At 35.5% G+C, this 25,409-nt stretch overlaps 1 protein-coding gene across 1 annotated transcript in view; it reads left to right on the forward strand.

Annotated features, from left to right (window-relative positions):
* LOC100481638 (transmembrane protease serine 11F) overlaps positions 1-25,409 on the forward strand; it is a 78,492-nt gene that overhangs the window by 14,233 nt on the left and 38,850 nt on the right. Inside the window, exon 2 of the mRNA XM_019792765.1 lies at positions 23,989-24,140. Coding sequence (XP_019648324.1) covers positions 23,989-24,140 — 152 coding nt within the window. The remainder of the gene's footprint in view (positions 1-23,988; positions 24,141-25,409) is intronic.

The raw sequence follows: 25,409 nt of genomic DNA on the forward strand, positions 1-25,409 counted from the left end.
CTTTCCAGATTAGAGTGTAGTATTTCTACTCTAAACTCAAATGGCAATTCTAGGGGCCTCTTGATCATTTCAGTTTCCTTTCTTTGGACCTACTCTGTGTCCATTAGCACTTTCCTTGAGTGCAGTCTCTGTAGTTATACATTATGCCCCAGAGGATTGATTTGCCTTTTATATTCATGAGAATTTTCTTCCTAATTTTCCTTTACAGTAAATTTATTCTTCTAGTTGTACAGTTCTTTGAGTTTTGACAAATGCATACAATCAAAATATAGACTATATCCATTACCTTAAAACAATATCTATGCTCATTGATAGTCAATCTTCTATTCCTGCTCCAGTTTCTGGTGATCACTGGTCTGATTTTTGTTCCTAAGATTTTGCCTTTTCTCAGATGTCATATAGATGGACTCAAACAATATTTAGTCTTTTGCATTTAATTTCTTTCTTATTTTTTTATACCTATCAAAAAACCATTGAGAGATTTCTCCTTGTTGCATGTATAGCAAGGTATTGGTTTTTATTGCTAAGGAGGAGTACGTTGCATGTCTACACCATGATTTCTTTATTCGTTTAGTAGTTGATGGATATCTGGGTTGTTTAAAGTTTTTGGTGATTATTGATTTCTCTACTGTTTTTCTATTTTCAATTTCATTAGCTTTTGCCCTTATCTTTATTATTTCTTTCTTCTACTTTTTCTTGGTTTACTTTGCTCTATGTTTTCCTAGTGTCTTAAGGTAAAGATCAGATTATTGTCTTCTTATTTTCTAAAAAAAGAATTTAAAGCATAAAATTTTGGGATGCCTGGGTGGCTCAGTCAGTTAAGCATCTATCTTTGGCTCAGGTCATGATCCCAGGCCTGGGATCAAGTCCCACATTGGGCTCCTTGCTCAGTGGGAAGCCTGCTTCTCCTTCTGCCTGTGCTCCCCTTGTTTGTGTGCTCTTTCTCTCTGACAAAAAATAAAATATTTTAAATAAATAAACTATAAAATTTTCTCTCAAGCATTGCCTTAGGTGCATCCCACAACTTTTTATACAGTAGATAATTTTTCTTTCAATTCAAAATATTACTAATTGTGACTTCTTTTTAATCTATAAGTCAGTCACTTAGAAGGTTGCTATTTGATTTTCCAATATTTGGGGGATTTTCCAGATATCTTCCTGTTATCAATTTGTAGGTTAATTCTCCTGTTAGGATTTAATTTATTTTTAATTTGTTGAGGTGTGAACCAGATTGTGGTTTTTCTTAGTAAATGTTCCATATGCAGTGGAAAACAACACATATTATGTTGTTGTTGGGTGGAGTGTTCTGAAAATGTCAACTGCAGCAAGATGGTTAATAATGTTCCTAAGATATTTTGTTTCCTTATTTTTAGTCTATCAGTTCTATCAATTACTAAGGAATGTTGATGTTTCAAACTATCAATGTGGATTTGTCTATTTCTTCTCTGAATTATCATATTATCTGTTTCATGTACTTGGAAGCTCTGTGATTAGTTACACACACATTTAGGATTATTATATCATTGCTATGTTGGTGAAATGACCCCCTTTATTATTATTCATCATCTGTCGTTCTCAGTAATTCCCTTAATTTGTAGTCCAATTTTGTCAAATATTAATAGTCACTATAGCCTTTTTTTATTGGTTTTGTATAATACATAATTTTTCTATACTTTCACTCTTATATCTTTATAATATAGTAGGCTTTTTTGTAGACAGAATATAGTTGGGTCTTGTTCCTATAACCAATCTGATAATTTTTGCCTTTTAATTGGAGTTTTTAAAATAATTTACATTTAATGCCATTACTGATATGGTTATATGTATGTATGTATGTACTTTAAGTTTTTATTTAAATTTGATTTAGTTAACATATAGTGTAATACTAGCTAGCTTCAGGCATACAATTTAGTGATTCATCAGTTACATACAACCTCCAGTGTCACCACAATGTATTTAAATTTAACCATTTTGTGAATAGTTTTGTACTTGTTTCATCTGTTCTTTTTCCCCTTTACACTTTTCTGCCTTCTTTTGGATTAGTCAATTATTTATTTTTTTCCACTTTATCTCTACTATACCCTTTACTATTAGTTATAAATCTTTCTGAAAAGTTCTAACTACCTCTCTATTATTTACAATATACATCTTTAAATTATTACAATTTGTTTTCAAATAGTATTATACCATTTCACCTGGTGTAAGAAGTTTATGCTGTATTCTTCCAGTTTCTTTCTCCCATACCTTGGGCTATTTCTGGAAACGTTTTACTTTTTCTCATATTCTAAGTCCCATAGCATATAAAGCTCACAATATGTTGTTACTAATTTTGCTTTATACAATTGTCTTTTAAGCAATTAAAAATGATAAAGTTGGGGTTTTTTTTTATGTCTACCACTTGCTATTTCTTAAAAACACTAGGCACATTCTTGATGTAGAGTCATTGCACAAGATGTTGCTTCTGCCTAAGAGAAGCTTTCCCTACCATGTGCATGTCTTATTTCTTCACTTTAATAAGGTCTTGCTCAAAGGCCAGCTTCACAGTGAGAGTCTCCTTAACCACTCTATTAAATGTTTTACTCCTGCAACCTAGTTCTCTATTATGCATAAGTTGCTTTATTTTTCCCCCATAGGAATTATTGCCATCTGATATGCTATATGTTTTTTACTCATTTATTTGTCTGATTTTACTAGAACATTCATGGTAAGCGTCATGAGGGTGAGGCTATCTATTTTGCTTACTGACATATCCTTAGACCTGTACCACATAGTAGCTTACTATTTGTTCAGTAAAAAGGAAGAATGGTGAATGAACACTAATGGGACATTGTTAGTATTAAAAACTTGTTTGCTAGATTATTGGTCAATATGCAAATGTGTGTGTGTTTGTTAAATATTTAATTTTCAAGTAAATAATTTCTTTTAAATATCAGAAGCTACCAGAACATTTGTTCACTACACTGCTATAACTCTGTTTTTAATAAGGAAATGGAGGCATATCTAAAAGATCAAAATGACATTAATTTGTTATTACAAGTCTATTGAACAGGTTTTGAAGGAATGAATACTCAATGTTAATATAACTGTGACTAACCTATTTCCATCTGCAGTTCCATCAAGTGAAACTAAAACTATTTATTTATAACAAAAATTTTATTAAAATGCTCATTGATGGAACAGTTTTATTACTATTCTTTTCTACCCTTTACACTAGATTTTTAAATATTTAAATACAAATTAATGGGGACAAAGGCATGATGGGAAATTCCCTCTGTGAAGAATAGGGTTCCATGTGTCATGACTATTTCTCCTTGGGATCCTTCTAATACCAACTTAAGGTTGTGATGCAGATACTCCATAAACTGATTCCAGTTAAATTTTTAGAGTTAAAGAGGCCCCTGGGTGGCTCAGTTGAGTAAGCAATTGACTCTTGATTTCAGCTCAGGTCATTAGATTGAGCCCTGCATCAGGCTCTGTGCTGGGTGTGGAGCCTGCTTAAGATTCTCTCTTTCCTTCTCCTACTGCTCCCCACCCCTCAAAAAAAAATTAAAATTAAAAAAAATAATAATAAAATAATGATAATAAATATTAAAAAACAAAAAAATTTTTAGAGTTAGAAACTCTCTGTCTGGGTGAATTTAGAAGGGCATTTGTTTCCCTTAGATGCTGATTCACTGCAGTGAACAAGAAAAAAATTGAATGTTATATTAAATCAATACGAGACATGACTTCTTCCCTTGAGAAATTTACACTATGCAGCTTCGTCTCTTGTTTAGCTGTATGTATATTTGAAAAATAATGAAAACAACTGAATACACCTTTAATACAAACTTGTAACTCCACTTGATAGAGGTTTGTGTGATAAAATACTGATACAGCAATAATAATAATTGTTTTTAGGAAGGCAAATGTTAAGTTAAATGTTAAGTTCATTTATTCATCAGATGGTTTCTTGATAGCTACCATGTATCTGGAATTAAGTTAATATATTTTAATGGAAGAGACAAAAATAAGTAAATATTTATCATAATTTGAATAATGATGAGTACAACAAAAACAACAAAGAAGAATAAAGGGAAAAAAAGTGATATGGACTATTTTAAATTAATCAGAAGTCCTCTCTCAAATGATTTTCAGATGGTCACCTGAATGAAATCAAGGCATGAGACACATAGATATCTGGGGGAGGGATATTTCAAGCAAAAGAACTTTTTTTTCTCTCAAGTTTTTTTTTTTTTAATTTTAATTAGTTAACATATACTGTAATATTGGTTTCAGGAGTAGAATTTAGGGATTTCATCACCTACATATAATACCCAGTGCTCATCCCACCAAGTGTCCTCCTTAATGTTCATCACCCATTTAGCCCATATCCCCCACTCACCTCCCCTCCAGCAATTCTCAGTTTGTTCTCTATTGTTAATAGTCTCTTATGGTTTGCCTCCCTCTTTTTTTGTCTTCCTTTCCCTGCGTTCATCTGTTTTGTTTCTTAAATTCCACATATGAGTGAAATCATATATTATTTGTTTCTCTGGCTTACTTATTTCACCTACTATCATACTCTAGCTCTATCCACATCATTGCAAATAGAAAGATATCACTTTTTTGTGGGTGAGTAATATTTCATTGTATATATATACAATTTCTTCTTTATCCGGTCATCAGTCAATGGACATTTGGGCTCTTTCCATAATTTAGCTACAGTTGATTATCCTTCTATAAACATCAGGATGAATGTGCCCCTTCAAATCAGTGTTTTTGTATTCTTTGGGTAAATGCCTAGTAGTACAATTGCTAGATTATAGGGTAGTTGTATTTTTAAATTTTTGAGGAACCTCCATACTGTTTTCCAGAGTGGCTGCAGCAGTTTGCATTCCCACCAACAGTGTAAGAGGGGTCCCCTTTCTCCAAATCCTCACCAGCATCTGTTGTTTCCTGAGTTGTTCATTTTAGCCATTCTGATAGGTATGAGGTGGTTTTGATTTGCACTTCCCTGGTGATGAATGATTCTGAGCATAATTTCATGTGTCTGTCTGTTACCAATTGTATGTCTTCTTTGGAAAAATCTTTATTCATATCTTCTGCCCATTTCATGATTGGATTATTTGTTTTTTTGGTGTTGTGTTTGGTAACTTCTTTATAGATTTTGGATACTAACCCTTTATCAGATATGTTATTTGCAAATATCTTCTCCCATTCCATAGGTTGCCTTTTAGTTTTGTTGATTATTTCCTTCATTGTACAAAAGCTTCTTATCTTGATGAAGTCCCAATAGTTCATGTTTGCTTTTTTAAAAAATCTTTCTACTTACATTTAATTAATTAATTAGTTAATTTAGCATACTATTTTTTAGTTTAAATTCAATAATTAACATATAATCTAGTATTAATTTCGGAGGTAGAGTTCAGTCTTATATAATACCCAGTGCTCAGTACATCTTGTACCCTCCTTAATATTCATCATACAGTTACCCCATCCCCCCACCTCCTCCCCTCACACAACCCTCAGTTTGTTTCCTATGATAAGAGTCTCTTATGGTTTATCTCCTTCTCTGGTTTCATCTTATTTTATTTTTCCCTCCCTTTCCCTATGATCCTCTGTTTTGTTTCTTAAATTCCACATATGAGTGAGAACATATGATAATTGTCTTTTTCTGATTGACTTACTTTGCCCTTTCCCTATGATCCTCTGTTTTGTTTCTTAAATTCCACATATGAGTGAGAACATATGATAATTGTCTTTTTCTGATTGACTTACTTCTCCCTTTCCCTATGATCCTCTGTTTTGTTTCTTAAATTCCACATATGAGTGAGAACATATGATAATTGTCTTTTTCTGATTGACTTACTTTGCCCTTTCCCTATGATCCTCTGTTTTGTTTCTTAAATTCCACATATGAGTGAGAACATATGATAATTGTCTTTTTCTGATTGACTTACTTTGCTTAGCGTAATACCCTCTAGTTCCATCCATGTTATTGCAAACGACAAGATTTCATTTTTTTTTTAAAGATTTTATTTATTTATTCGACAGAGATAGAGACAGCCAGCGAGAGAGGGAACACAGGGGGAGTGGGAGAGGAAGAAGCAGGCTCCCAGCGGAGGAGCCTGATGTGGGGCTCGATCCCGCAACGCCGGGATCACGCCCTGAGCTGAAGGCAGACGCTTAACCGCTGTGCCACCCAGGCGCCCCAAGATTTCATTTTTTTGATGGCTGAGTTATATATATATATAATCTCACATCTTCTTTATCCATTCATCTGTTGATGGACATCTGACATCTTTCCATAGTTTGGCTATTGTGGACATTACTGCTATAAACATTGGGGTGCAGGTGCCCCTTTGGATCACTACATTTTTATCTTTGCGGTATATACTTAGTAGTGCAATTGCTGGGTCGTAGGGTAGCTCTAGTTTCAACTTATTTTATTATTTTATTTTTTTATTTTTTATTTTTTATTATTTTATTATTATTCTATTTTTTATTTTTTATTATTTTATTTTTATTTTATTTTATTATATTTAAATTCAATTAGCCAACACATAGTACATCATTAGTTTCAGATGTAGAGTTCAATAATTCATCAGTTGCATATAACACCTAGTGCTCATCACATCACTTACACCTCCCCCTCTAGTAACCCTCAGTTTGTTTCCTATAGTTGAGAGTCTCTCATAGTTTGTCTCCCTCTCTGATTTCTTTCCATTCCATTTTCCCTCCCTTCCCCTATGATTATATGTGCTGTTTCTGACATTCCACATATGAGTGAAACCATATGATAATTGTCTTACTCTGATTGACTTATTTTGCTCAGCATAATACCCTCCAGTTCAATCCACACATTTGATAGGGTTTGTGTTGAATGTGTAGATTGCTCTAGGTGGCATAGACATTTTAACAATACTTGTTCTTCCAATCCATGAGCATGGACTGTTTTTCCATTTCTTTGTGTCTTCCTCAGTTTCTTTCATGAGTGTTCTGTAGTTTTCTGACTATAATTGCCTCTTTAATTAGTTTTATTCCTAGGTATCTTATGGTTTTGGGTGTAATTGAAAATGGGATCAATTCCTTGGTTTCTCTTTCTTCTGTCTCATTGTTAGTGTATAGAAATGCAACCAATTTCTGTACATTGATTTTATATCCTGACATTTTTCTGAATTCCTGTATGAGTTCTAGCAATTTTGGGGTGGCGTCTTTTAGGTTTTCCCCATAAAAAGTATCACATCATCCGTGAAGAGTGAGAGTTTAACTTCTTTGATGATTCGGATACATTTTATTTCTTTTTGTTGTCTGATTGCTGAGGCCAGGACTTCTAGTACTATATTGAACAACAGTGGTAAGAATGGACACCTTTCCAGTGTTCCCGACCTTAGGGGAAAAGCTCCCAGTTTTTCCTCATTGAGAATGGTATTTGCTGTGGGCTTTTTGTATAAGGCTTTATGACATTGAGGTGTGTTCCCTCTATTCCTACACTGTGAAGAATTTTAATCAAAGGATGCTGTACTTTGTCAAATGCTTTTTCTGCATCTATTTAGAGGATCATATGGTTCTTGTTCTTTCTTTTATTAATGTAGTGTATCACGTTGTTTGATTTGAGGATGTTGAACCACCCTTGCGGCCCAGGAATAAATCCCACTTGGTCATGTTGAATAATCCTTTTAATGTACTGTTGGATCCTATTGGCTAGTATCTTGGTGAGAATTTTGTCATCTACGTTCATCATGGATATTTGTATCTAATTCTCCTTTCTGGTGGGGTCTTTGTCAGGTTTGGGGATCAAGGTAATGCTGACTTCATAAAAAGAGTTGGAAAGTTCTCCTTTCATTTCTATTTTTTGACACAGCTTCAGAAGAATAGGTTCTTCTTTAAATGGTTGGTTGAATTCCCCTGGGAAGCCATCCAGCCCTGGACTCTGTTTGTTTGGAAATTTTGATTACTGCTTTAATTTCTTTGCTGATTATGGGTCTGTTCAGGTTTTCTATTTCTTTCTCTTTCAGTTTTGGTACTTCATAAATTTCTAGGAATGCATCCATTTCTTCCATATTGCCCAATTTGTTGGCATATAATTGCTCATTATATGTTCTTATAATTGTTTGTATTTCCTTGGTGTTGGTTGCTATCTCTCCTCTTTCATTCATGATTTTATTTATTTGGGTCCTTTATCTTTTCTTTTTGATAAATCAGGCTAGGGGTTTATCAATCTTATTCATTCTTTCAAAGAACAAGCTCCTAGTTTCATTGATCTGTTCTACTGTTGTTTTGGTTTCTATTTCATTGATTTCTGCTCTAATCTTTATTAATTCTTTTCTCCTCCTGAGTTTAGGCTTTATTTGCTGTCCTTTCTCCAGTTCCTTTAGGTATAAGGTCAGCTTGTATATTTGTAATCTTTCTTGTTTCTTAAGAAAGGCTTGTATTGCTATATACTTCCCTCTTAGGACTGTCTTTGCTGCATCCCAAAGGTTTTGAACAGTTTACTTTCATATTCATTTGTTTCCATGAGTTTTTTAATTCTTCTTTAATTTCCTGGTTGATCCCTTCATTTGTTAGTAGAATGTTCTTTAAACTCCATGTATTTGAGTTCTTTCCAAATTTCCTCTTGTGATTGAGTTCCAGTTTCAAAGCATTGTGGTCTGAAAATATGCAGGGAATGATCCCAATCTTTTGGTACCAGTTGAGACCTGATTTGTGACCCAGTATGTGATCTATTCTGGAGAATGTTCCATGTGCACTTGAGAAAAACATGTATTCTCTTGCTGTAGGATGAAATGCTCTGTATATATCTAGGAGGTCCATTTGGTCCAGTGTGTCATTCAAAGCCCTTGTTTCCTTGTTGATCTTCTGCTTAGATGACCTGTCCACTGCAATGAGTGGGGTGTTATGTCCCATACTATTATTGTACTATTACCAATGTGTTTCTTTAATTTTGTTATTAATTGGTTTATCGAATTGGCTGCTCTCATGTTAGGGGCATAAATATTTACAATTGTTAGACTTTCTTGTTGGATAGACCCTTTAATTACCATACAGTGTCCTCCCTCATCTCTTATTACACTCTTTGGTTTAAAATCTAATTTGTCTGATATAAGGAATGCCACCCCAGATTTCTTTGGATGTCCATTAACATGCTAAATGGTTTTTCACCCCCTTATTGTAAATCTGGAGGTGACTTTAGGTCTAAAATATGTCTCTTGCTGACAGCATATTGATGGGTCTTGCTTTTTTATCCAATCTGACACCCTTTGTCTTTTGATTAGGGCAGTTAGTCCATTTACATTCAGAGTAATTATTGAAGGATATGAAAATAGTGCTATTTTATTACCTGTAATGTCACTGTTTCTGTAGATTGTCTCTGTTCTTTTCTTGTCTATGTTACTTTTGGACTCTCTCCTTTGCTTAAAGGATCCCCTTTAATATTACTTGTGGGGCTGGTTTAGGGATCACAAATTCCTTTAGTTTCTGTTTGTTCTGGAAGCTTTTTATCTCTCCTTCTATTTTGAATGACAGCCTTTCTGGATAAAGTATTCTTGGCTCCATATTTTTCTCATTTAGCACCCTGAATATATCATGCCAGTCTTTTCTGACCTGCCAGGTCTCTGTGGATAGGTCTGCTGCAAGTCTAATGTTTCTACCCTTGTAGGTTATGGACCTTTTGTCCTGAGCTGCTTTCAGGATTTTCTCTTTGTCTCTGAGATTTGCAAGTTTCATTTTTATATGTTGAGGTGTTAACCTATTTTTATTGATTTTGAGGGGGGTTCTCTGTGCCTCCTTGACTTGAATGCCTGTTTCTTTCCCCAGATTAGGGAAGTTCTTTGCTATAATTTGCTCCAATATACCTTCTGACTCCCTCTCCCTCTTTCCTCTTCCTCTGAGATCCCAGTTATCCTAATATTGTTTCACTTTATGGCATCACTGATCTCTCAAATTCTCCCCTCACGATCAGGTAGTTATTTATCTCTCTTTTTCTCAGCTTTATTCTCCAGCATGTTATCTTCTATAGCATTAATTCTCTCTCTGCCTCATTTATCCTAGCAGTTAGACATTCCATTTTTTTGTATCTCATTAATTGCCTTTTTTATTTCAACTTGATTAGATTTTAGTTCTTTTATTTCTCCAGAAAGGGATTCTCTAGTGTCTTCTATGCTTTTCTCAAGCCCAGTTACTATCTTTATAATCATTTTTCTGTACTTTAGTTCTGACATCTTACTAATGTCCATACCAATTAGTTCCCTGGCAGTCAGTACTGCCTCTTCTTCTCTTTTTTGAGGTGAGTTTTTCAGTCCTGTCATCGTGTCCAGAGAAGAATAGAAGAATGAGAGATCAAAATACTAAAATGGCAACAGCATCCCCAGAGAAATATACACTAAACAAATGAGACGAGACCCAAACTGGGGGGAGGGGAGGGGGGAGAATATAATCAGACAGGTGAACAGAACAGAGCAGTAAACTGGATCCTTTGTGTATTTTGGTCTGCTTTTTAGAAAACTAGATCCCAAAATTGTAAAGAAAGAAAACCACATATATACAAAATAAAATTAGATACAATGAAGTAGAATGTGACTGTAAAAATGACAATTAAAAGACCAAAAAAAAAAAAAAAAAGGAATAGAAACAGACGGGTGAACAGAACAGAGCAATATACTATATCCTGGGTGTATTTCAGTCTGTACGTTAGAAGAAACTACATCCTAAAACTGTAAAGAAAAACATATATATACAAAAATAAAAAATAGAATGAAAGAATAGAATGTAACTGTAAAAATGAAAATTAAAAAAGACTTAAAAAAGAGTTGATAAAATAAGAAATTGTTTGAAAAAAGGAAAGAAAAAATTAGAACTGAAAGAGTAAAGAATCATGAGGGGAAAACGATGAATTCTCTGTGCTGTATTCCCCTAGCACTCAAGTTTTGCAGTTCTCATTGATCGGTGAACTTGGTCTTGGCTGGATGTTCTTGCTGATCTTCTGGGGCAGGGGCCTGTTGCAGTGATTCTCAAGTGTCTTTGTTCCAGGTGGAATTGCACTGCCCCTGCCAGGGGCCAAGCTAAGTAATCTGCTCTGGATTGCTCAATGTGGCTTTTGTTCCCTGAAGACTTTCCACATGCTTTAGAGGATGAGAATGAAAATGACAGTCTTTTGATCTCCCACCCTGGAGTAGAAACATCGGGGCCCCACTCCTCAGTGCACCCTCAGGGAATAGCAGTCAATCACTCCTGTCTCCCTGGTTTTCATCATCACTCTATGTTCACCCAGTTTGTGACCAAGCGTTTCTATCTCAGGCATGTTACCCTGTTTTGAGTCTCTAAACCCTGCAAACTCCTGCAGTATGCACTCATGCTACTCCTCCCAGGGGAGGAAGGGGAGTTTTGCTGCTGTTCTGCTGTTTGCTGGGCCCCTGCTTGGAAAGCAATTGCCTGACTGTGCTGTTATTTGTGGTTTATGGCTACCCTGAGCTGAGAGCCCACTCTTGGTCTTGTTGATTGCAGCTGGCTTCCCTGTTCTGATGCTTGGGGATCTGATGCGCTCAGCCCGCACACCCCACCCCACCCATTCTTTCTGTGAGCCCGGGGATCCTGAGACCACACTCTCCCACCTAGGAATCCACCCTGCTTCACCAACTGAGTGCTTTTCAAGCAGGGACGTCCCTCACCAGGGCAGACTTCTAAAAGTTCTGACTTTGTGCTATGCTGCTAATCACTTTCCAGTAGCTGGCTTACAGAGACTCCCTTCCCCTGCAGTTTATCTTCCCATATATCACCTAGGATTCATTTCTCCACACCTCCGACCTTGCAGAAAGTGGTCACTTTTCTATTTGTAGTGTTGCAGCTATTCTTCGATCTCTGGTTGAGTTCACAGGTGTTCAGAATGATTTGATAGCTGTCTAGCTGAGTTCCTGGGACCAGATGAAGCTAAGGTCTCCTACTCCTCTACCATCTTGGACTCCTCTGTCTCATGTTTTCTTTTGTTTCCCTTGCTTCTGGATACGTGTCTAGTAAGAATTTTCTATGGCTGATATCAAAGAGATTGCTGTCTGTGTTCTCCCATAGGATTTTGAGGTGCTCTGTCTCACATTTAGGTCTTCCATCCATTTTAAATTTATTTTTGTGTATGGTGTAAGAAAGTGGTCCACTTTCATTCTTCTGCATGTTACCGTGCAGTTTTCCCATTACCATTTGTTGAAGAGACTGTCTTTTTTCCATTAGATATTCTTTCCTGTTTTGTTGAAGATTAGTTGACCATAATAGTTGTGGGTCCATTTCTGGGTTCTGTATTTTGTTCCAGTGATCTATGTGTCTATTTTTCTGCCAGCCAAAACAAAAAGAAAAACAAAAAACAAAAACAAAAATTTTCAATGAAAAGATGGAGACTTAAAACTTCTTAATGATTCAGGGTAAACTATTACTAAGCCAGAATAATGAGGACATATGACAGCTTGAATTTTAATATATTTGAAAATGTAATTATACACATAATCATTCTCTATCCCTTTACTCTCAATTCAGTAGACAGTAGGTAGCTGGAGAAGATATGTAAGCAGAAGAAACACCATCAGAAGAGTACTTTGCACATATCTCTGTTCACAGAGTATTGGATAAATTGCCAGGATGAAAAAGTGAAAACAAAGAGAACAGCCTAGACTCCATTATGATTGTTCAGTAAGAACGTAGTGAGAGAACTTAAGCCAAATCTCTAGGTTTAATTATTTATGAGTTTAATTAGCAAAGGTAGATGTGTTGATTACAGAGACAATTTGAGAATTGGAATCATAGTCCTGAATTAAAATTCTTATCCCTGTTTTTGCCAAAATTATTTTGTCCAAATTAATCTAAGTCTTAGTTAATTCATCATTAAGTGAGACTATTAATAACTACATTGTAAATTATTGGACAAATTTGAGATAAAATGTATCCACTGCCCAACACTATGATTTACAGAGGGGAGCTGTTGCAAAGTAGAAAACACACAAATCTGCCTCCCTAAATGTGAGAGAGAACACCTCAAAAATCCTAAAGGAGAATCCAGGCAGCAATCTCTTTGACAGAAGATTATCAAAAAGTTATCTGCTATCTGCAAGTATTAAGCAATCTGTTTCATGTTCTCTCAATACAGCAGGCAAGAATGTCTGAACTGTCATAAGAGTATTCCTAAAATTTTTGGAAGGAAAATGTGTTTACTAGAGATTCAGTGTGATAGAAGGAATAATTTCAGAAACACTAAACTGAGATGAGTGAAATTGTGATAGTAAATGTATAGGCTTCAACTGTAAAATGTGGACAAGGCAAGCAAGGGACAGAAAGGGAAAACAGCTGTGTTCTAGAAATGCAGGGCTGAGGTTTGGTTATATTACAGTTTCACATGTAGGACTGTGCAGAATTTACATAGAAACCACCTCTATTTGTTGAGCTTCAATCTAAACAAGGCATGAAAGAAAAACGGAATCCAAATGCATTATGACCGTGGTTCTTTCGAGGGGACTTAATACTGTCTTTGAAAAATGGTTGAAGTGTTTTTACTCTCCATTTCCATCCTTAGGCTCCTACTAGAGTCATTTTATTTTTCAAGGCAAGAAAGTCAGGTAAGAATGCAGAAAAACATTCTACTGGAGTGAGAACCAAAATTAAATGATCATACAGAAAGGAAGGAAAGATACTTGGATTCGATTATACCTGGAAAAGGTGTCTTTTTTTTTTTTTAATGAAAGTCAGCAAGCTACTGGCATTTTAATAATAGCAAAAACATTTACAGCACTCATGGCACTTTACATATATAGTCTCATTTTATTTTCACAAGAAACTTATGAAGTAGATACTATTTTTTTAAGGAGCTAGACACTCTTATACCCATTTTGCTGGTTTAAAAACAAACAAACTGAAGCACGGAAAAGTTAAGTATCTTGCTAAAGTCACACAGCTAGTAAGCATTAAAATGGGGATTTAGAGGAAACAGGTTCCAGATGGTGCTTCTAAGCACTATATTTTATCTCAACTCAAATCACTCAAAACAAACTTCATGTTTTTAACTAAAAGTAGAGTGGGCCATAATGAAAGACAGGCCATTGTTGGTGATTTAATTCTACTGTGCCCTAAATCCGTGGCTAAACACTGGAGAGAAATGGTCTAAGTCTATGGATATTGCTGAGTTTCACAAGTTCCTTTGTGCATTCAAAATTGCATTTAAAATGAATATCATATTGTTTTCTGTTGCTGGTTCTCTCCAATAACATGTGTGCATCACTACATGTGTGTTTTAAGGAGAGTTGTTAACCTCAGTTAACCCATGTCATTAAAGAGGTATTACTAACCATGGGAATTACAGAAATGAAGGCTTTTTGGCAAGAAGTAGAGAGAACTGTTCCCAAACAGAATATCTAATGTGTATCTGTGCTTCAGGTTAAATGCAAATGCGTTAAGACATGTGTAAGACATAAAAAGAATTTCCCCTCAGGGATGCTGCTGTGAGAACCCCATTAGCACATAAATATTTATGCTGCACATGGAGGAGTGTACATCATTTACCTTAAGCTTGTTTATTCACATTTTTTTAGTACCAAGGATAATCAGATATTTAAATTCTCATTCTGATGGCATCAGCTATCTGATAGATTCACTTCATCCACTTCAAATTAATTGTGCAGGGTTTCTTTGTAACATTTTAGTGACCTTAAGAACAAACACAGAGATATCCCAATGAAGAAGTTATGTGAAAGTGATCAAAAAGATTTGAATATTGGTCATACTCTGTTAAAGGATGTTTATATAATTCTCACAAAATAACTTCTCTTTTGTTATTTAAACCCTTAGCCAACTCATTCCCCTTCTCTTTGTGTTACCAAGTCAAACTAACCTTATCCGACATAAATTCTTGGCTCTGTTTCTAATTTTGAGAGGCATCAATTGACTGGCTGATTTTAAATCAAAGCCAAGTCCTTAAATTCTGAATGAAAAAAAAACATATTTATAAAGTTCTCAGTGATCTGTGCTTTCATCATTTATATTCACCTATTATATAGTTCCTATTAATATTTTTTTTAATTCTTGAAAGATGTATGGGAAATGTTTTCTCAACACATCCCTAACTGTCTTCCCTAGGCAGTAAGGAGATTTAATCCTTTGGTTTGGCCAACTGGTGGAATAAACTGGAAGTGTTCGCCTGATTTTAATTTACATGACAACAGGGAGTTAGATTCGTTCGTTATCAAATATCCAGTGCCTATAATGGTGCTGGGCCTACAATAGGGCTCAGTAAGAACCTGTTGAATGAATTACCTGTGACAGAAGGATTAGATCCATTTTACGTAATCCTAAGGAAATATAACTAGTGTAAAAGATGTAAAGTTTAAGAATGCATTCCTAAAAACCATCGTCAGGTTACTTAAGGTGAGAGGAGCTTCCTCAAAGAAGTTAGGAAGGAAGGGTTTTAAGAACAGGCTGGGCAACAGTAGAGTAGTGATATGATAAAGGGTAGTTTAGCATTGGTGAGTGAAGTGGATTAAATATAACTTAACTATGAATTCTGAGAATCTATGTGTTCCTGGGTAAAATCAAGAAAGGAGTCTTCATATCCCTACCCCCATTCTTACAAATACATTTGTATCTGCAACCAGTTTCAGAGGAAGCAGTTCTCTTTGTCAAGACTATCTTCTCTAGATCCCAGCTTTGCCTACCTCTTCTGAGGCCCTGTGACAAAAAGGGAATAAATGGCTCAAATCTATGTCCGCCATCTGTCTGCTGATTTCTTACAGGTCAAAGCCAGCTCAGGAGTTTCTATGTTGAAAAGATTTCTAGAGGTGCCACTTGAAAAAGTGCTCCTTGGGTGCATGACAGGTAAAGGCTGGAGAATTGGAAGTGATAGAGATGATTAAGGGGCTGCGTGACAGATCCAGCAGTAGGGGGCTCCATCATGGGGAATCTTCAGGCTTATGTTGAAGTTTGTATGTCAATGTGAAATTTAGCAGTTAATTCTTGTGACTATGTTTCGGTGAGATTTCATACTGGTAGATTTCCATATATTCTCTCCATTCCAGAACAGCTCTGTTTTAAGTCAGTGTTACACAGTAGAGTTCCATATAAGCATTAATTTGAGAAAGGGGTCTCAGCCCCTTCAAAATGTTTCTTTCCCCTGCTCAGGCTAAACACAGTGGAATCCTCCTTAACCCTTTCGTTCACATTCTGCACCAATTCATCAGAATAGACTCTCAGCAAGGCCTTCAAGTATATTCTAAACCAATTATACATTTTGATCTCCTCACTGCTAACGTCCTACTCCAAGCCACCATCCTCTTCCACCTGAACGTCTGCAGTGGTCCTCTAAGCAGTTTCCTTGCTTTTTACTGTTCATGCCACCTTCTCCCTCTGCCACAGTCTATTCTCCACAGAGTGATCTTTTTCAAAAGACCATTCCACTCCACCAATCAAAACTCTATGATGGTTTCCCTTCTCACTCAGAATAACATAAAGGAATCTTTATGGTGGCTCACTAGGTTATGATCTGCTATGTAACTCTCTCTGACCTCGGCTTCTCTCTTCTGCTTGCTCACTGGTCACATTGAGCTTCTTACTCTTCTGTCAACATACCAAATCTGCTCCCGCTTCAGGACACTCATACTTACTATTCCCTTTGTTTATAGTACTTTTCCCTCAGACAGCTGCATGACTCCATCCTTCACTTTGTTGTGTCTGCTCGGATGTCATCTTTGCAGAGAGGTCTCCTCTGATTGCCTTAATCCATCCCCATTCATGCTCTATTCTCTTACCTGACACTTTACATTTGTATATAGATTATGTGTTGTTCACTGTCTGTCTTCCTCACCAGGAGATGTGAGGACAGAGAATATATCTTCAGTCCTGCTATATCCCTACTACCTAAAATAGTGCCTGAAACAAGTAGATGCTCAATAAACAGATGTTGACTGAATAAATGAAATCAAAGTAGTCTTATTAAGTGTGTTTGGCAATCATAATAACCATAAAATCTTTTTCAGACAGAAGATGTGATCATTCTAATGCAATTTTTTTAGTCATCCAGAAAATAAAAGATTTTGAAGAGTGTGGTGTATTTTTGAAGGACACACAAAAACTATGGAAATGCTTCCATATTTGCAAGAATTAAATTACCAAATATTGTTGTTCATGTAGCTGCTTTCACAGAGGTGGAGCTGACCTTGCCAATATTAGAGCATGGGAGGAGGTTGCCTTTGGGTGCTTAGAAGATGGCAATCATGATTTTGAAGATAAGCTATAGAGGGTGATAGAGCTTATGCTGGATCTAGAAATCATAGGTCTAAAAATTTTCTTAAAGGCAGTTTTGGAAAGCGCATGAAATTATCACCAATATCCTAGAATGTCCTATATGCTTTTATATTCTATTAGAGTATGTAAATAGAATTTAATGGGGTTAACATACCTGCCCCCCCCAACATATAGAATTATTACACATCACAGTAAAGGATCAGGGTGCTATCTGATTTCTGCCCACACTCTGAAACTTTGCCCTTCTCCATTACCTGCCAAACCAGTCATGACTAGCTGATAGAGAACCCAATTTTGATGACTAACTCATACTTGAAATTCCCCCAGTTTCCCACCACTCTGCTAGTTCTTTATGCTGCTGTAGTCATTTACTATCCCCACATTTTTGGGATATGCCTTCATGTGCCTTTTGAACAAAACCAAGGGCATTTCTTGCCAGAGTCCTTTCGTTTGTGTTCCTCGTCTCTAAAGTTCTTATCACGTCTAAAGCAAATTTTGCCTCATGATGAAAATATGTGTCATCACTACTTAAATGACTGTATTATTGATTGATTGATTGTAAATTTTTACTTAAATATAGTTGACATACAATGTTACAGTAATTTCAGGTATACAATATAGTGAATTAACTTCTCTATAAGTCATGCTATGCTCACCAAAAGTGTAGCTAAAATCTGTCACCATGAAACACTGTTACAACAGTATCATTGACTATATTCCCAATGCAGTGCCTTTTATGCCATGAACTTATTCATTCCATAAGTGGAAGCCTGTATCTTCCTCTCCCTTCACCCATTTTGCCCCTACCCTCCTCCCCTCTGGCAGCCATCAGTTTGTTCTCTATATTTATAGGTCTGATTCCGCTTATTGTTTCTCTGTTTATTCATTTGTTTTGTTTTTTAGATTCTACATATGAATGAAATCATATGATATTTGTCTTTCCCAGTCTGACTTATTCCATTTAGCATAATACCCTTTAGGTCCATCGTGTTGTCACAAATGGCATAACCTTATTCTTTTTTATGACTGCAAAATATTCCATTACATGCACACACACACACACACACATAAATACACACCATATCTTCCTTATTTACTAATGATATATCTGATAAGAGTTTAAAATCTAAAATAAATAAAAGAATTTATACAACTCAACACCAAAAAACCCCACAATTTGATTTAAAAATGAGCAGAGAAACTGAATAGACATTTTTCCAAAGACATATGAATAGACACATGAAAGATGCTCAACATTACTAATCATCATGGAAATGCAAATCAAAACTACAATGACATGTCACCTTATACATGACAGAATGGCTAAAATCAAAAAGAGAAGAAATAACAAGTGTTGGCAAGGATGTGTCAAAAAGGAACTGATGTTCACTACTCAAAGAAATGTAAATTGGTGCATACACGGTGGAAAACAGTGAGATTTCTAAAAAAATTAAAAGTAGAAATACTATGTGATCCAGTAATTCCACTACTGGGTATTCATTCACCCAAATAAAACAAAAACACTAAATCAAAAAAAACACTATGTTTATTGTAGTGTTACTTACAATAGCCAAATTATGGAAGCAACCCATGTGTCCATCATAGATGACTGTGTCATTTTAAATGTTGCAATACCACAATGAGATCCTCTTCTATTACCCACTATTTTGCCAGTGTTTTGATTCACATTTTCTAGTATTGCCAAGTCTTCCCATAAAAAGAGATTTCCCAAAAAGAACCACATTACCATCAGCTGAAATAAATGAGACTGTTTAAGCCATTACTATGGTTTCCCAAAATCTCTTAAACTCTTCTTACTTCTCATCTTCTATCCAAAATGTATGGATTGTTTTGTTGATTTTATCAATTTTTTATTTGAGTGGTGGTGAAAAATACTATTTATTGGTGTTTTCTTTGACTTCCAAATAAATTCTGTGGTCATATTCCTGTTTAAAAAGGTGCTTCTATGATAAAGAGAAGTTGTTCTGCTTGCAAGCAAGGAGTAAACAGAAGTAGTATGTATTTAACCACTATCACATGGTGGAGAACGCCCTTGACCTTCAAGGGCCCTGATCAGTAGTCACATCTTCTAAGAGTCTTTCCTGTATGCCCTTCTGTCCCTTTCCCAAACAACCTTTGTCATTCAATCCTCCTTGTTTACTTATCACTGTACTTGGTAAATCTGTTGTTTTTCCTCTGACACTGTATTGATTTTATTACTTCATATCTTTCTACTCTACCATAAGCCCCTTGAATACAAAGCGTATTTGTTTTTAAATTCTTGTATCCTCACTGCTAGGAATATATTAGGCACATAATAAAAGTTTCTTAAATAGAATTAAGTATAACAAAAGGACATATAACAACCCTACTGACCAAATCATGCATCATGTGGCTCTGGGTATATTCCAAATTCAGTACCAGCAGAGCTTTGTCTAGAAATACTTGACATATTTTACATCAATAAACTAATTGTCATTATTATGATAATGTGATAATATAACTTTGGGACCTTTAAGCATGAACTCAATGAACATAGTAAGACTATGGGAGAAAAAAATACTGGAAAAACTTCTAGTCTATATGGTGTTCAGAGAACATAGATAACTGAGCTTACAAGGCATAGACCAAACCTTTCTTCTGCATCAACAAATAAAGTACTATAGCATAAATAATAGAGACATTTCATTTATGTAATACACCTATTAGTTATTATTAAATACTTATTTATATATACATATGATCTGAAAAGCAGATTACAATTAGAAATTAGAGAAGTTGAGAATTAGTCTATCAATGCGGACACCAATAGCAACACCAATGCTAAACCAACAAATAATTATTCAATAATAGCATAAATGCTTCCCAGTGATATAACCTTAGAGAATCAAGTACACACACACACACATACACACACACACACACACACACACATCAGCTATAATATGAAGTCTAGAAATGGGAGCAACAATATCAATGTATTTCAGTAATGAACCGGTTCAAATCCCAATTTCATAACTGAACTAACTTAAACAGATTAAAGTTTCAAAAAGGCAGGGTACTGTACCAAAACACATGCTACAGTGTGTCTCAAATTAGTGGCTTAAGTCTTATAAAGCAAAAGGCAGAAAATAAATCCTAAGTATGAATTTAAAAATTAACCTTTTGCCATCTGACTCTTTAATTATACCATCTTGATAATATCTAGTACTGTGTTTGGTGATTAAGGAAGTTTTACTCTAGCTTGGGGATATCTCTTATCATGTGAGTGTTCTGTTGTGACTGGTACAGTCCACCTGAACCATATATGCTTACATATATTTCTTTTTTGTAAAGATTTTATTTATTTATTTATTTATTTATTTATTTATTTATTTATTTATCAGAGAGAGAGAGAAGGAGCAGAGCACAAGCAGGGGGAGCAGCAGGCAGAGGGAGAAGCAAGCTCTCTGCTGAACAGGGAGCCCAATACAGGACTTGATCCCAGGACCCTGGGATCATGACCTGAGCCAAAGGCAGACACTTAACTGACTGAGCCACCCAGGCGTACCCGCTTACATATATTTCAATTTAACTCTTTAAAAGGATACAAATGGATTAATTTTGAGAATTCTGGAATAAGAATAATTTAGGCACAGATAGGCTATCTTCATTTTTATGATTTATTTCTATTTCGTTATTCCTTAATCTAGTCAAAAATTCTATAATTTTTCAATATTTCATGGTTTTTCAACAGATTTGTTCCACTGATTCTCACATTAAGATCAATAATCTAAAAGGTATATGGAGGCTGAGGTCTGAGGGACTGGGAGATGTCTTAATCACACAGTAATCTTCCCCATTGTGCCTAACATAAAAGACACACATGCCATCTAATGTGCAAATATATAATAAAATTTCCTACTTCTTTCTGCATACTTCTACTTAAACTACACTGGTTAGAACTTCAATTAATCTGGTACAAAAGCCTCCATTTTAAGAAAAGTTCTGTAAAAGAAACTGGGGGAAAGCAACTCTGTTTCAATTGCCTAAACAAACTTCCTAAAAGTTCAAGATATATGTCCCTCAGCCATCTTTGATATAGTATTCTTAGAGCTTATTACAACTAGTTATTGAGAAGAGGCAAGCTTTCTCAACTATTTATTTAGGTATGATTACAGTGCTTATCATCTAAGTGCCTGCCTCTAAAGGAAGACATAACTCTGAGACTTAATTCTTAATCTACACAAGTGGCATGTTGGAGGGGTGCTGTATTAGAGGTTATGTTTGTTCTCTTCATCAGAGCATTTGTGAGGCTGCCTTCAGAGAAAGGTATAAGATTGAACTTTTTTATGTACTTGGTTTGGTCTGGGATAATGTAGTTAGTCTGCTATGTCTACCTGAGTTAAATCATAAGAATGAAATAGCTGGGTTCTGAGGCGGAGGAGTAGCCGGGGAGGTCTTTCAGAGCTGTTCTCAGTTTGCTACAAACTCATGGGTCTTGTGAAGGTGAGCCTGGCTGGTTCTCGAAGCTACAAGTTTTGAGGGACTCTTCTTCTCAGGTTTTAAAAGTTAGGTTGCCCAATGTGGGATTCAGACCCTTCGCTTCTTAGGGAGAAGCTCCAGGTTTTGAGTTTCCTCCCAGTTGTGGGTCACCATGCCAGGAGTGGGGTTTATGGTAAGATTATGTCTCAGCTTCTCTTACCCACTTTGATGTGGTTTCTTTCTCACTTTCTGAAGTGCAGTAGTCGCTCAAATAGTTCTCAGGTTTTTTTATGCATTGTTCCATATGCAGCTGTAGGTTCTGTGTGTCAGTGAGAGAAGATAAGATGGGTCACCATCTTGAACTGGAACCAAAAGCTGTGTCTCAGAATTCTTTAGGTTTTGTCTGCAAATGAGTTTTCGGATCTAGGATCTAGATTGTGTTCCTTTCATTCATCATTCATTTATTCAAAGAGCAGCAACATTTATGTCAGGAATAAAAAAACCTTCTTTGCCAAGATGCAATGTTATCATGAATTAGTGTGTGGCTATAACCCCCAAAATTTGACAGAATTTGATTCTTGTCCTTTCTGGCATCTTGAAGGGCTCAGGCAAAAGCAACCAAATTGACAAAACTTAGGAAATCCCACAACTAAGTGATCAGCCATCAAAAGCCAAGAATTGGAGCTAAGTCCATCCCCTCTCCACCCCACTGCTTGAAGCAGAAAGATGATCCTCCTTCTGATTTGTCAGATGGTAGTAGCAGCCTAACACTAGTCACCATGCTTACATCATTCATCTCACTTCATCTCATCACAGGCATTTTTTTTCATCTCACATCATCACAAAAAGAAGAATGAGTGCAGTACAGTAAGATATTTTGAAAGAGAGAGACCAGATATACATAACTTTTATTACAGTATATTGTTATAATTGCTCTATTTTATTATTATTGTCGATCTCTTACTATGCCTTATTTATAAATTAAACCTTATCAAAGATACGTATGTATAGGAAAAAACACAGGGTTTGGCACTATTCACAATTCCAGGCATCCACTGGGGGTTTCAGAACATATCCCAAGTGAATAAGGGGACTACTATCTTAGTAATGAATACTGTTTCACATCCTTAGCACCCCCCCCTTTTTTGCACGTGTTATTTTTTCTGTTCTTTTCTCCTTTTTTATGCCTGGAGAACTTTAAACACTCAGTTTAATCATGTCACCTTCTTGATAAAATATCCTGACACAGTCCTCCAAAAAGTTAATTGCTTTCTATTCTTGCAGAAAGTTTTATTTTAGCACGTTTCACACTACATATTAATTACTTTTGCCACACCTGTATCCTCTTACAAAGAGTGAGTTTCCTACAGGCAAAGAGTATATCTTAAAATCCTTATATCTCTAGCCATCTAGAACTGCTCCTGAAACATTGTTGTAATGTGGTAGGTACTGTTCTAAGAACTATTATCTCATTTAATGAATAAAATTTACAATAAATATTGTTAAATAAAATTAAAAATATAAAAATGAAAAATATCTCACTTGCAAGATATTAAATATTGAATGTTATTCACGGATTTGGAAAATAAAGTAAATAAATACCTTCTTTCAACTTGGAGGAAAATCATTTCAATGGCTTAAGATATTTTGAGTGGGGAGATAATACATGAGTAGGGATAGGTAAAAGTCAAGTGGAAATAGTCTTCTTGGGGACTAGAGTCTTATCAAATACAATTCAGTTTGTGATTTCATTGGAAGGTGTTAATAAAATGCAAACAACCATGAGCAGGTCTTCGAAACTAATGTTGCTACTTTTAAAACAAATCATTAAGAAAATTTTTAAGGTCATTAAAAAAGTATTCATATTAAGTTTTTTAAAAATTTTTAATCAAGTAGAACTGATGAGATTATTGTATAACTCTGTTGCTAGAAACTCCCTTATTAAAATATGAAAATGTTATTTATAAATCATCTTTTTAATAAGTGAGTCTTTGTGTTTCACCATTCAAATTTCAAATTGCTAATATCTCAGACAAAATGCTGTAGGAAGATGTTCTCACTTGAACATCAACATCGGTAGAATGTTAACCAAAATTTATACTGTAATTAGGGTATTGGGAAAGTGTATACAAATTAAAGCCTTGTATTCTTTTCAAGATCTAAGTATCCTATTGTTAGCTAGCAGTATAAACTATTTTCTTAGAGAAACATAACAAATGGACAAAAGGTGGAACCATAATTACTTTCTTATTGTCTTACTATTTATTTCTATTATCACAGACCAGTTGAATTTTCAGAAGCTGATTTCCCACGGGTTGAATATCAAAGAAGACAGCAATTTTGGGATCCTATACGTCTAGCTCTTTTCACATTGGCAATTGTAGCAATCATAGGAATTGCAATTGGTATTGTTACTCATTTTGTTGTTGAGGGTAAGTATCCAGGTCACATTTCTATTGCCTAAGTGCTCTATGACTTAATATCTTGAAATTCTTTCTTGTATAAAAAATTCTATTTGCATGATATTAAATTTTTAATTACTAATCTCTTATTGGTGTTAAATTATTGTTTGCTCCAGTATTGAGTTCGGTGTTACATATTTCCAGCCAGTAAAGCTTTAATATACATTACATGGATAGACACATCTAAAAGCGATATAGTCTTGGGACGCCTGGGTGGCTCAGTCAGTTAAGTGTCTGCCTTTGTTTCAGGTCATGATCCCAGGGCCCTGGGACAAAACTCCCTGCTCAGCTGGGAGTCTGCTTTCCCTCTCCCTCTGCCCCTACCCCTTGCTTGTTCTATCTCTCTCTTTCTCAAATAAATACATAAAAATCTTTAAAGCCATATAGTTTTAAAATGAGAAAGAAGAGTGAAAAGCTTAATCTTTAGAATAAAGACAAATTACATCATGTCCTGAGTTTCATATTTTTTCCCCAAAAAACCAATATAAGGCAATTGTTTAAACTATAGGCAATCAAGAAATTTCCTTGCTTTGCTTCTGCATGTTCTCTATACAAATCTCCCCTCACTCCTGTTGGTGGAGGGCTCCTAATCACTTTTGGTTTGGTGGTACCCAACTGGCATCACTATTTGCTCAAATAAACTCTTGAAAATGTCAATGTGCCCCATTTGTTTTTGTTTCTTTAAGATTTTATTTATTTGAGAGAGAGAAAGAGGATGAGCATGAACCAGGGGAGTGGGGGGCAGAGGGAGAGGGACAAGCAAACTCCTCGCTGAGCAGGGAGCCCAATCCAGGACCCTGGGATCATGACCTGAGCTGAAGGCAGGTGCTTAACCAACTGAGCCACCCAGGTACCCCAACCTAGCTGATCTTTTTATATCAACAAATAGTTGATGGTTGAGGCTATCACTGTTAGGATCACCCAGAAGGGCTTATTTAAATGACCAGGGCAAGGATAGAACAATGGGTGGCTAAGGATAGAAGTAGAAATAAAGAGTTCTCCAAGGTCACTGAAAAGGTGTGGCCAGGGAGGAAGAAAGTTAGAAGATGGCTCCACAAAGCCTAAGATGGGGTTTCAGCAAATATGATTAAGGCTGCTAAACAACCAAGCTTAAAAAAAGAAGAAGAAGAAGAAAAAAGACCTTAAAAAAGGTAGCTATTAGATATTATGACTGTTGTTCTTGACAATGGCAGTTTCAGTGGTATGTCAAGAGTAGACTGCAGAGAATTGAGAGGTGAA

This window comes from Ailuropoda melanoleuca, chromosome 11, assembly GCF_002007445.2.
Source record: "Ailuropoda melanoleuca isolate Jingjing chromosome 11, ASM200744v2, whole genome shotgun sequence".
Classification (NCBI taxonomy): Eukaryota; Metazoa; Chordata; class Mammalia; order Carnivora; family Ursidae; genus Ailuropoda; species Ailuropoda melanoleuca.